General features: G+C 45.3%; 1 protein-coding gene across 1 annotated transcript in view; it reads left to right on the top strand.

The window, feature by feature from the left end:
* LOC126278109 (forkhead box protein B2-like) overlaps positions 1 to 14,046 on the top strand; it is a 121,711-nt gene that overhangs the window by 59,542 nt on the left and 48,123 nt on the right. Inside the window, exon 2 of the mRNA XM_049977985.1 lies at positions 9,550 to 9,688. Coding sequence (XP_049833942.1) covers positions 9,553 to 9,688 — 136 coding nt within the window. The 5' untranslated portion in view covers positions 9,550 to 9,552. The remainder of the gene's footprint in view (positions 1 to 9,549; positions 9,689 to 14,046) is intronic.

The raw sequence follows: 14,046 nt of genomic DNA, 5'->3' as shown, positions 1-14,046 counted from the left end.
AACAGCGGAAAATAAGAGAGGCTGTCGAAATAATTAAACACTCGTACAACATGAACAGGGAGGTTGGCTACAAGTTACTTAGGGCCTGGCAGCCAGACCAGTGGATCGCCTTTGTTCGCCAACGAGAAGCACAACTTCACCCAAGTTTAACTGCATAAACAGCGGCCACGAGGGAATTGCCGTGCAGCAATTTTCTGTAGTAAAACGCTCCTCCGCAGTACAAGCTGCTGACGCACTATTACCTACCAAACACCTGTGAAACTTCCCTGCCAATAAGTTACTACCGCAGGCGTTAATCTGCCGATTCGCTACTGCTTACCAACAGGCTACCATAGCAGTAGCGGTATTAGCCTACCTTACAGCCATCCCCTCCCACAGCATAATCAAAAATGGCTCTGAGCACTATGTGACTTAACTGATGTCGCCAGCAGTCCCCTACAACTTAGAACCACTTAACCCTAACTAACCTAAGGACATCACACACATCCATGCCCGAGGCAGGATTCGAACCTGCGACCGTAGTGGTCGCGCGGTTCCAGACTGTAGCGCCTAGAACCGCTCGGTCAACTAGGCAGCATCATCTCTTGGAATTGTACAAGATTCCAGATATATGACGTCGGTGTCTCCGCATAACCGAAATAGACAGCGTATAAGGAGCGACATTAACCAGTGCACCAGCAGTTAACTGATCTGAACAGGACCGCTGCAAAGTTCCTCGAAATATTGGAAATGTAACTGTTTTAGTCTTTTATAATATATACCCAAAACTACTTTATTCATAATAGCGCTGGCCATGAAAACTTAAAAAACTTCCATTAGTTAATGATCCTGTTGCTCGTTAGTTGTGGCAATCCGATCATTCGGAATTATGGTGGCAAAGTGTAATTTGAAACATTTTGAGGACCGTAGGGGGCGATACGGGAGACCCGCACCGCCGACCAGGCAAGGTCCTAGCGGAGGTGGTATGCCGTTGCCTTCCTCCGACCGTAATGGGGATGAATGATGATAATGAAGAAGACACAACAACACGCAGTCGTCTCGAGGCAGGGAAAATGCCTGACCCAGCCGGGAATCGTACACGGGACGCCGTGCGTGGGAAGCGAGAACGCTACTGCAAGACCACGAGTTGCGAACCTCTACTAATATACTCTGCCACACTACACTACTACGTGCCATGCATAGACAATATTTCTCTCGCTCATCCTCCATAAAGTGTTTGGTAAAAGTGTCCTCTAATTGCCGGCCGAAGTGGCCGTGCGGTTCTAGGCGCTGCAGTCAGGAACCGCGAGACCGCTATGGTCGCAGGTTCGAATCCTGCCTCAGGCATGAATGTGTGTGATGTCCTTAGGTTGGTTAGGTCTAACTAGTTCTAAGTTCTAGGGGACTAATGACCTCAGAAGTTGAGTCTCATAGTGCTCAGAGCCATTTTTCTGTCCTCTGATCATATTCACAGGGAGAACATTAATAAAATCGATAATGCGCAGGGACGCATTCCTGATTGGAAATGGAGGAAAAAAGGTCCTATCAACAAGCTGTCCGGAAATGCATCGTTGCGAAGGTAGATGGCGCTGACGAATGGCAGTTTCTTGACCACGTGCTGTGTGTTCCTTGTGTACTGCGGGCTCTGTGATTCACACAGCGTACTGTAAGCAGCAGAATGGTCCGGTATTCATGTTGGGAACAGGCCGACATGGTATTGGTGTACTGCTAAACAGATGAAAACGGCCGAAAGGCAGCACAGCTACATCGAAACACGTACCCTCACAGACACCAACCACATCACACAACATTTCAAGCACTTTTTGGGCATTTGCCTGATCGTGGGTCCTTTCAGACAGAGGAACGTGCAGGGAGATGGCGAACTGTGCGTACACCAGAAATGGAGTACCGGATTGTACAGGATATTGGAAAGAGCCCTACTACAAGATCCAACCAGGTGGACCACCAACAAGCCGAAGTACGATTACGTGGATCCTGCATGACAACTGCTGCTATCCCAAGCGCCTCCAATCTCAAGGAAGCCACCCAGAATATATGTTGTGATGCGTATGCGATGCAGCTCTGTGCTGTGTCCGGAAACCATTTTACGTCGTCGTACGTACACCGTCCATTTCCGGATGCATGTTCATAGAATCATTTTTCCTCCATTTCCAGTTACGAATCCGTCCCTGCAGTTTGTTGGTTTTATTAATTTTCACCTTGTACAAATAACGCTGTCGCCCAGTCGAGTAGTAACTACACTCATGCTCATAAATTAAGGATAATTGCAGAAGGTGGTGTCACAAAACATGGCTCTACACAAAACTGGCACTAAAAGCATAGGCACACAGACAACACACACGGCACAGATCTGTAAGTCCGCAGTATCTGTGATAAGTTGAGAAAACCGTCCCGAAACACATGTGCTACAAAACGCCACTGTTTCCTGCGCACGTACCCCGACATCAATATGGGATATGATCACCATGCAAACGTACTCAGGCCGCACAAGCGTTTAGCATACTCTGTATCAGGTGGTCGAGCAGCTGCTGGGGTATAGACTCCCATTCTTGCACCAGTGCCTGTCGAAGCTCATGAAGTGTCCTAGGACTTTGAAGACGTGCAGCGATACGTCGACCGACAACATCCCAGATGTGGTCGATGTGGTTTAGGTTTGGAGAACAGGCAGGCCACTAGAATCGCGTGATATATTCTGTTTCAAGGTACTCCTCCATGATGGCAGCTCGGTGTTGCTGTGCGTTATCATCCATCAGGAGGACGGTAAGGCCTACTGAATCCCTGAAAAGGCGGATATACTGATGCAAAATGACGTCCCGATACACCTCACCTGTTACAGTTCCTCTGTAACAGGTGTACGTACACCAATCGCAATCCCACCCCACACCATCAAACCACGACCTCCATACAGGTCCCTTTCAAGGACATTAAGGGGTTGGTAGCTGGTTCCTGGTTCACGCCAGATGAAAACTCGGCGAATATCACTGTTCAGACTATACCTGGACTCGTCCGAGAACATAACCTGGGACCACTGTTCCACTGATCATGTACTGTGTTCTTGACACCAGGCTTTACGAGCTCTCCTTTGACCAGGGGTCAATGGAATGCACCTTGCAGGTATCCGAGCGAATAAACCATGACTGTTTAGTCGTCTGTAGACTGTGTCTGGAGACAACTGTTCCAGTGGCTGCAGTAAGGTCCCGAACAAGGTTACCTTCAGTAATCCATGGCCGCCTGGGGGAACTGTTGGTGCGATATACGTCTTCTTGTGGTATTGTACACTGTGGACGTCCCGTACTGTAGAGCCTGGACACGTTTACTATCTGATGGAATCGTCGCCATAATCTTGAGATCACACTTCGTGCCACACGGAGGGCCCGTGCTACGACCTGCTATGTTTGACCAGCCTCCAGTCGTCCAAGCATTCTACCCCTCACAACGTCATCAGTATGTGTTATTTGAGCCATTTTTAACACACAGTCACCATTAGCACGTCTGAAAACGTCTGCACACTTACTCGCTGCACCGTACTCTGACATCCACCAACGCACCTCTGCGTGTGTGGACTGCTACCAGCGCCACCGTGCGACGACCGCATGTCATATGCACCGCATGGTCATACCCCGAGGTGACTTAAACCCGCAAACCGCCTACCAGAGCGTTGTTTCACCATGTATCAGCATTATCCTTAATTTATGAGCACGAGTGTATTTTTTCTGCCAATTTCAGTGCCTTCCATCTTTTTTAATCATTTAAGCTTCATTACCTAATGTATTTGTGGGTATTTTTTTTGCTACCCGACCTCAATTTATCGACACACCTCAACTAGCTCACTGCGACTGTGAAGATCAGTTGTAATAACGCCACCAGTAGGAGACGAATTGGGTGCTTAACAGAGAGCAGGGTGGTGTGTGCTCGGTTCCAAGCCACACAATTGGGAATGCGGTTTCATCATCTCACATCTTATTGGCATGAAGTGATACGGCGCAGCCAGCCTGCCTAACAAGGGGACCGCGCCTAGTCGTCATCATCACCGATTTCGTCCAAGTTTATGGTAGGCGCTGTGAGTGATCAGAATGGAAGTGACAGAAGTGGTAGCTCCAGATGGCCAAGACTTAATAAAAGATACAGCGGTTTGGTGCGGGTCTGACGAGGCCCGAACCACCTGTGGTAGCATAGCGTCATGTAGCCGATGGCTAAGCGAAAGGAGTACAGAACGATAATCCTAGAGTCGTTGGATCCAATCCCTAGGTGCAGAAGTTTCATTTATTTTCTGTCTTTACGTTATTTGCACAACAAATAAACCGAAATAATGCTCATTATCTTGTATTTATTAATATTTTGATAAAGGGGTGGAAAGGAAATGCAAAGGAAAATTTAAGATTGCAAATAAATTACCAAGAAAGGATTATACCCACAGAGTTGACGACGGCTCTTGAAATCACTTTCTAGGAAGGAATTGTAATTAAAGTTCGTGTTCCGTTAGTTTCATTTTGTCCTTCCAGCGATCCTCGGCAGCTAATGCAACACTGGAATGTCTGTTTTATTGCCAGGGAATGAATTTGACCTTATGGAGACAGGAGAAGAAGTAACACACCAAGAAGAATGCATCAAAATACATTACACTGTATATCACCAACTATCCTCGCAAATATACGGCGAAAAGATGCGTTACGCGTAATTTACTGTGTAAGTGTGAAAAGAACGTAAACTACGTTTCTTTTTTTTTTTTTACAAAAGCTTTAAAACAACCATGTAATTGTAAAAACCCAGATTTTTTTTAACGATTGAAAGACATCTACAAACTTACTGCTTCAGTTGTTTTTAGAATAAATATCACCCCTGGACGTGTAAACCATGAACTGTAAAATCATAAACGTATATAAATTCGCATATAAAGTTCTCATGTACGCCTTAGAATCCCTTCCTACAATTTATTTGCAATTCCAAATTTTCATTTCCTATTTCTTTTCGGGCCTTTTTTTAATATAATAATACAGACAATGCAATGAGTATTACTTTGGTTTATTTCCAATGTAAGTAACGTATAAATTGAAAATAAAGGGTGATTTTTTCCACCGTGTACAAACTCTTGGGATTGATCGATGATAGGATACGGAACAAAAAGGTCTAATAAACTTATGTACCTAATTGCGTGGTTTCTATGCTAAATATTCAATCATACTTCGTTACAGAGACTACGGTCTAATACGCGCTGTACCGTGCAGACAAAGTTACAGTATACATTATTTCCTCCTATAGGGTGGTGCTGTTCCTCATACACTATGTGATCAAAAGTATCCTGACTCCCCTCAAAACATATGTTTTTCATATTATGTGCAGCGTGCTACCACCTACTATTATATACTTCATATCAGCGACCTCAGTAGTCATTAGACATCCGTATGTCCGCTTCCGATATGATAGTGAAAAGGAAACGTGAAGGGACACGTACAGCACAAAAGCCTGCAGGCCACCCTCGTCTGTTGACTGACAGAGACAACCGACAGTTGAAAGGGGTCGTAATGTGTAATAGGCAGACATCTATCTAGACCGTCACAAAGAAATTGCAAACTGCATCAGGATCCACTGCAACTACAATGACAATTAGACGCGAGGTTTTCATGGTCGAGCGGCTGCTCATAAGCCACACATCATGCTGGTAAATGCCAAACGACGCCTCGCTTGGTTTAAGGAATGTAAACATTGGACGATTGAACAGTGGAAAAACGTTGTGTGCAGTGACAAATCACGGTACTCAATGTAGCGATCCGATGGCAGGGTGTGGGTATGGCGAATGCCCGGTGAACGTCATCTGCCAGCGTGTGTAGTGCCAACATCAAAATTCGGAGCTGTGGTGTTGTGGTGCCGTGTTTTTGTTGGAGGGGGCTTGCACCCCTTGTTGGTTTTCGTGGCACCATCACAGCACAGGTATATATTGATGTTTTAAGTACCTTCTTGCTCCCCACTGTTGAAGAGCAACTCGGGGCTGGCGATTGCATCTTTCGACACGATCGAGCACCTGTTCATAATGCACGGCCTGTGGCGGAGTGGTTACACGACAATAACATCCCTGTAATGGACTGGCCTGCACAAATTTCTCATCTTAATCCTACAGAACACCTTTGGGATGTTTTGGAACGCCGACTTGGTGCCAGGCCTCACCGACCGACATCGAGACCTCTCCTCAGTGCAGCACTCCGTGAAGAATTGGCTGCCATTCTCCAAGAAACCTTCCAGGACCTGACTGAACGTATGCCTGCGAGAGTGGAAGCTGTAATCAAGGCTAAGGGTGGGCCAACACCATAATGAATTCCAGCATTACCGATGGAGAGCGCCACGAACTTGTAAGCCATTTTCAGCCAGATGTCCTAATACTTTGAATCACATAATGTCCTAGTGCCCTCTCGTGCGATACCAATTGGCGTCATATCCGATTCTTTTCTCTTGCTGACTATCCTTGTAGTGGACATCATATAGCGTTGTACACAATGGTTCCATATTGGAATAGAGAGCTTGCCGACATGGTGATCACTTACGGCAAGGCAAGTGGCAACGGGCGGCAGGCAGCTAGGTTGTATCACGAGACTTACCCACCGCCGACAATACCCTTAGCATTGAATGTCTGCAACAGTGTTTCGCTGTTTGTGTGAGACAGGGTCGTTTTAGGAAGCATGAAATCATGAAGGACATACCCGAAATGTTCGGATAGCTTAATTGGAGAAAATTGTGATAAACACTGTTGACGACGACCGCCATGTGTGTACTAGGCCGTTGGCCTGCCAGTACAGGGTGAGGCATACGAACAAGTGTTACTACTCTCATCACATACTGTATGTGTAGGGCTTACTAGCGACAGACTTCCCACATCGGGAGCACTTTCCACTGGTTTCTTCACCAGGCAGTCACCATTCCGGGATTTGTGTCATCTGTTCTATTCACAGATGGGGCCACTTTCACGCGGAGTGCTACCTTCGACTTTCATGACAGTCATCTGTGGGATAGTATGCAGGAACCCCATGGTATGGTGACAGGGAATCATCAGGATCGGTGGAGCCGGAATGTGTGGGCCGGGATAACGGGCGACCGTATTTTGGGACAAGTCTTCCTTCCACGTCACCTAACAGGCCGGAACTATCGACGTTTCTTGTGATAGACTCTGCTCCCCTGCTGGAATAAATGCCACTGATGATTCGAAGGCTTATGTGACTGCTACAAAATGGTGCTACAGCCCACTTCGCCGTTACGTCTGGACGCATCTCAGTCGTGTCTTCCCTGATCGATGGATTGGACGAGGGTGTTCAGCTGGATAGTTTGCTCGTTCACCGGAACTCAACCCGTGCGATTTCTGGTTATGGGGCCATCTCAAAAGTATAGTGTATGCAGAGCCCATTCCAGATGTGGAGATACCGGAGCAGCTTGTTCGGATGAAGCTTGGCCTATGTGAATGTGTGAGACAGAACATGCTGAGGCGCGTACTCGCACATGGAAACCATTTTCAACTCGTATTGTAACGGTGGCTCCATGGTACAGGGCCTATTACACTGTTGACTCTGTGCAAATGTGTAACTGAATAAATCGCCTCCATCATGGAAACCATGCATTTCCGAACGTAAGTTCATTACACCGTCTTTTGTTACGTATCCTGTCATCACTTAGTTCCTAGAGTTTGTACAGGATTGAAAAAAATCGCCCTCTATAAATAAAGTTTCCGCATAGGACCTTGACCCCTCGACCCTCAGATTTCCCTTCTCTACTCTTTGCCCTACGCCATTCGCTGCCTGGAATCTGCGCTATCATACCCTCAGCCTACCCGCTACCTACTATTTTTCTAAACGGGTGACCAACTGCAACTGCCAGGTCTGTCATTTTCATTTCCGACCAAACCACACATGTACCACAAACTTGGACGAAGTCGTTGATGAAAAGTAGGCACTGTTGCCTTCTTACACTACTGGCCATTAAAACTGCTACACCACGATGATGACGTGCTAAAGATGCGAAATTTAAGTGACAGGAATAAGATGCTGTGATATGCAAATGATTAGCTTCTCAGAGCATTCACACAAGGTTGGCGCTTGTGTCGACACCTACAACGTGCTGACATGAGGAAAGTTTCCAACCGATTTCTCATACACAAACAGCAATTGGACGGCGTTGCCTGGTGAAACGTTGTTGTGATGCCTGGTGTAAGGAGGAGAAATGCGTACCATCACGTTTCCGACTTTGATAAAGGTCGGATTATAGCCTATCGCGATTGCGATTTGTCGTATCGCGACATTGCTGCTCGCGTTGGTCGACATCCAATGACTGTTAGCAGAATGTGGAATCGGTGGATTCAGGAGGGTAATACGGAACGACGTGCTGGATCCCAACGGCCTCGTATCATTAGCAGTCGAGAAGACAGGCATCTTATCCTCATGGCTGCAACGGATCGTGCAGCCACGTCTCGATCTCAGAGTCAGCAGATGGGGACGTTTGCAAGACAACAGCACGAACAGTGCAGCAGCATGGACTATTAGCTCGGAGAGCATGGCTGCGGTTACCCTTGACGCTGCATCACAAACAGGAGCGCTTGCGATTCTGTACTCAGCGACGAACCTGGGTGCACGAATGACTCCAGGTTCTGTTTACAGCCTCATGATGATCGCATCCGTGATGGCGACATCGCGGTGAACGCACATTGGAAGCGCGTATTCGTCATCGCCATACTGGCGATTATGGTATGGGGTGCCAATGGTAAGACGTCTCGGTCACCTCTTGTTCGCATTGACGGCACTTGGACAGTGGACGTTACGTTTCAGATGTGACTCTACCCTTCATTCGATCCCTGCGAAGCCCTACATTTCAGCAGGATATTGCACGACCGCATGTTGCAGGTCCGGTTTGGGCCTTTCTGGGTATATAAAATGCTCGACTGCTGCCCTGGCCAGTACGTTCTCCAGATCTCTCACCAATTGAAAACGTCTGGTCAATGGGGCCGAGCAACTGGCTCGTCACAATACGCCAGTCACTACTCTTGATGAACTGTGGTGTCGCGTTGAAGCTGCATGGGCAGTTGTATCAGTACACGCCGTCCAAGCTTTGTTTGACTCAATGCCCAGGCGCATCAAGGCTGTTATTACGGCCAGAGGTGGTTGTTCGCGGTACTGATTTCTCAGGATCTATGCACCCAAATTGCGTGAATATGTACCCACATGTCAGTTCTAGTATAATATGTTTGTCCAATGAATACCCGTTTATCATCTGCACTTATTCTTTGTGTAGGAATTTTAAGGGCCAGTAGTGTAGTTTGAAATGGACCCTCTGTGGGTGCTGACTGAAGAATGTACTCAAGCAGCGTTGTCCCGCTACGAGCGTAGACACAGCGTCTGCTGCGCTCACAATGCTTGTTTACACAGGTAGTTTTCTTATGTAGCTGTTTCCTTTGGTCAGAGGAGTGATGATAAAAAAAAATTAATAGGTACTGTGGTAGTTGTGAAAGCAATGTATGCCTCTTTGAGCACTTGATGCTGTGCCGTGACGCAGTGTGTGTTGTGTTGTGTTGAGCAGGGCATGCACCCGCACAGCCAGAGCGGCAGCAGCAGCAACGACGCGGGCCGCGCTCCGCCCCCGCTGCCCCCGGGACACTCCCCCGCCGCCTCCACCTTCTCCACGTTCGGACACCACCCACACCGACACAGGCACCAAGGTAAGGGCAGACAACCATCTCAAGCAGCAAGCTCTCTCACCTCTGTCAGCTTACATCGGTTTTGCTTTCATGTTTATTTTAAATCATCTTTACTTTCTCTATAACGTCCCGCATTGTATGTCATGAGTTTTAAACTTTTGATTCGTATAACGTTTACTAAAGAATCTGTGAGCTGTAGCAATACATATGTGTGGCGACTAGTTTCGAACCAACAGGTTCATTTTGAAGTCTGGCCTGGTACTACGGCTGCACGGAAAGTGCCTGATCTTACTAATAAACATCTAAATGGCCGTACATGCTTTGTAAAATGTTCACCGAATGATTGTCAGAGTCCACATGTGACTCTTAGTTAGTGTATGTAACAGTCATTCCGCGAACATTGTATTGCTATTTTGATATTTATTATTAAGATCGGGCACTTTCAGTACAGCTTCACGGTCAGGCTTGCAAATGAACCAGCTGATTCGAATCTAACCGCCATACATATCTACCGCAAGTGTTGATAGATTCTTTAGTCAACGTTTCATGAAATTTTGAAAAAGTTGCTGGCTCCCTGTCAACAAAATGTTGCCTGAAAAATAAAGAAGTAAACTTGTGTGGCAGATGCACGAACTACCTTCTATGTAAGGCCTTTCTCAATCACCTGTATGGGCACAGCCTTTAAGCCCGTTTTAAATTGTTTTCATGCTTCTGTCATGCATTATACAGGGTGTCCCTCAATATTTAAGGATATGACAGGAATGGTTATTCGAAGCAAAAATTCTTTAGAAATCATGGGCTCTAAGATGCACATGCTAAGAGCCATGAACACTTGTTCATTGGAAGAGATGTGTTTCACAGCAGCGAAGATACGAAAATGTTCATAGCTCTTAAGATATGCCATTCAGAGAACAGTTTTACCGGATCATCTTGTTACGTCCGTGCTTGCTACGAAAATATGACGAGGAATTCCGCCTTGTGCAAGACACCTTTTTACTGTTTTGTTTCGCACAAACATGTTTCAGCCCTTTTTGTGCTATCTTCAATGGGCTAATTTTTAATTTTCTAACTGTAAAATAGTTGTTAAATATTACAATTAAGCGAAACTTTTGGTAGATAATATTAAAAATTGTGAATGAATATTGGTTGTAAAATATTATACATCATATGTTCATAGTTTACATTTGAGATATGTATTAACGACCTGTTTCACTGTATGTTGTTCGCAACATTATGTCAAAGTTCTATTTATTTATTTATTTATTTATTTATTTATTTATTTAACCTGGCAAGATTAGGGCCATCAGGCCCTCTCTTACATCTAACCAGGCATTCTACTTATTTTACAGTCATATGTTTCAGTAGGCATGTTAAACTACATCTAATACAAAAAGTGAGATAAACAATTAGAAAGGTACACCTCGAAAAATACATTATTGAAGAGAAAGATTTAAGATAGGAGTGCTGGCAGCAGGGAGTATGAGGGAGACTCATGGTGAAGCGAGGAGAAGAATAGAGAGACATGATGAAACATAATTAAGGAAAATATAAAGGAAAAGGAGACTGCGTGTCTAATAGAGATAGATGAAGAGGAAGGCATCTCAGGAGCAAGATAGGAGACACTAGCTTTGCTATTTGACAGATGAGAGGATTTGCCTTGCACATTAATTTTGTGGAGAATTTTATGCGGATGATAGTAGGAAATGCTTCAACTTCTTCTTAAAAGCAACAGGAGATTGAATTTTCCTCAAGGTAAGGGGCAGTTTGTTCCAGAGGCGGACAGCGGCAACTGAGAAGGAGTTTGCAAAAGTTTTTGTTTTGTGAGTGGGCACAGTTAGGATACCAGATAAGAGTGACCTCGTGTTTCGATTATGATGGTATGACAGGATTTTAATCTCTGAAGCTAGGTACTGGGGTGCTTGCGCGATGAGGAGTCGGTGAAGTAGACATAGAGTGTGGTAGTCACGCAGTTTGTCCGGCCGCAGCCACCCTAGCTCGGAGTATGAAGCACTAACATGATCATATCGGCGAATGTTGCAGGTGTAACGCACACAGGCATTCATGGTTAGCTCTAGCCGTCTTTTGTTTTCACTACTCATGCCTTGTTGAATCACATCACAATAGTGGAGGTTCGGTAGAACGAGTGCTTGCACGAGCTGGCGTTTCAAGTCCTGTGGGAATATGTTCCGAAACTTTTTGAGAGCATAGAGACAAGCAGACGTTTTTCGGCACACTGCGACTGTATTCTCCGCCCAGTTGAGATGCTCGTCCAAAGTTACACCCAAGTTCTTCACTGTTTTCTGATATGGTATTGGAGTACCTTCGAGCAGAATAGGAGGTAGCCGTTCGCGGAAATCTGAACTTATTAATTTCTGATGGGCTATTAAGATTACTTGCGTCTTTTTTGCATTTAATTTAAGCCCCAGGTTTTTCGCCCATGTCACTACTGAAGACAGATCATCATTCATCAGAGCGATTGCAGTGTTTACGTCTTCAGGTCTGACGCTGAGATAGAGCTGGAGGTCGTCGGCATAGAAATGATGTTTACAGGAGGACAAAACCGACGAAATATCGTTGACATATAAAGAAAACAAAAGTGGTCCTAAGACTGATCCTTGTGGCACTCCCGAAGAAACATGTTTCCAGGAAGATTTTTCATTTGCGCAGACAACACATTGCTGTCTGTCTTTTAAGTAGCTTTCAAACCATCTCATTGCACTATCAGAGAAATTAAGCTGTTGCATTTTTCTGAGTAATATGTCAAAGTTAACAGTGTCAAAAGCTTTGCTGAAGTCCAGTAGCGTCAATATTGTTGCCTTTCGATTGTCGATGGCATATTTCAGGTCATCAGTTACTTTAATTAGAGCAGTGTTTGTGCTGTGATGTTTACGGAAACCGGATTGAAATTTGTCATATAGACTGAATTCATGCAAGTGTTCAGTGATTTGGTCATGAACAATATATTCCAGTGCTTTGGAAACAGCAGGCAGTATGCTAATTGGTCGGTAATCACTAGGCAGTTGCGGGTTTTCGACCTTAGGGATGGGTCGAATTATGCTTCTTTTCCATGCAGTGGGGTATATTCCGTTCACGAGGGAAAAATTAAATATGTCAGTTAAGACAGGTACTAAGATATCGGCAACATTCTTAATCATGGTTATACCGATACTGTCGTTGCCTATTGCATCAGAAGAGATTCTCATTATTGCTTTTCTTGCCGTATTTGTTGTTACATGTTTTAGATGAAAGGTATCGTTGTTAGTTATCCTGTTTGGGGATTCTTGTGGACGGAAATCATCAGCCGTGCTGGTATTCAGAGGTGCAGAGAAGAATTCATTTAATTCGTTAGCTGACACATGAAAAGTAGTTTCCGATTTTGCCTTTCCGACCCCCAAGCTACGGAGATTCTTCCATAGAGTCGTGGGTGTCAGATCGCTGCATACGAGGGAGCGAGCGTGCCTGATTTTGGCATTGCGAATGCATTGTTTCACTCTGTTCCGTAGCTTTCTATATTCTTCAAAACGTTCGGGTTTCGGATCTGCCTTGAAACGCCTGTGGGCAGCATCCCTATTAGTCATCATTTGACGTAATTCAGCTGTCAGCCATGGAGCAGGAGATTTTCTTACACGGACTGTGCGCACAGGTGCATGTTTGTCATAGAGGGCAGTGAGTTTATCACCAAGTTCATTAATTTTGCCGTCGATTGTAGGTTCTCTGATTATTTGATGCCATGAGATTTCTAAGCAATCGGCTGTTAGAGCGTCAAGGGCAATACGTTTCATGTTCCTACAAGTTATGTAACGCGATTTGATCCTTGGGGGCTGTACAGAGTAGGCCAGGAATATTACATCATGTGCTGAGAGGCCAGGGGCCGATGATTGACCAACATCTCTTACTTTGTCAGTCTGTTTCGTTGCGATCACGTCTATAAGAGTATGACTGTGCGCCGTATGGTGTGTAGGTTGTAATGGAAGAATGTTCATGCTATTGCAACTAAACAATCTTCTTAGGTTTATTGCGGAGGGAGTGTCTCTTAGCAGGTCTATGTTCAAGTCACCCATTACGATGACATGTTCGTATTGACACTGAAGTGAATGTAATTCCGACTGGAAGGAACTCATTGAGCTTATTTTTGGCGGCTTGTACACGACGCCAGTCAAGAATTTCCGACTTTGTATATTTATTTCAATGAACATGAATTCAGCCTCTTTTTCTTCAGCAGGATTTGACGTACATAAGACTTTCGCTTTGAGATCTGTTCGTATATATGCGCCGACCCCGCCACCTCGCTTTTTTGATCTGTCTGCCCTAAGAAATGTGTACCCTGGGAGATGAATAGATGCAGAGGATATGTGTGGTTTCAACCACGTTTCGGATAA

This window comes from Schistocerca gregaria, chromosome 6, assembly GCF_023897955.1.
Source record: "Schistocerca gregaria isolate iqSchGreg1 chromosome 6, iqSchGreg1.2, whole genome shotgun sequence".
In the NCBI taxonomy this organism is placed as follows: domain Eukaryota; kingdom Metazoa; phylum Arthropoda; class Insecta; order Orthoptera; family Acrididae; genus Schistocerca; species Schistocerca gregaria.
This window is presented reverse-complemented; position numbering and strand designations above follow the sequence as displayed.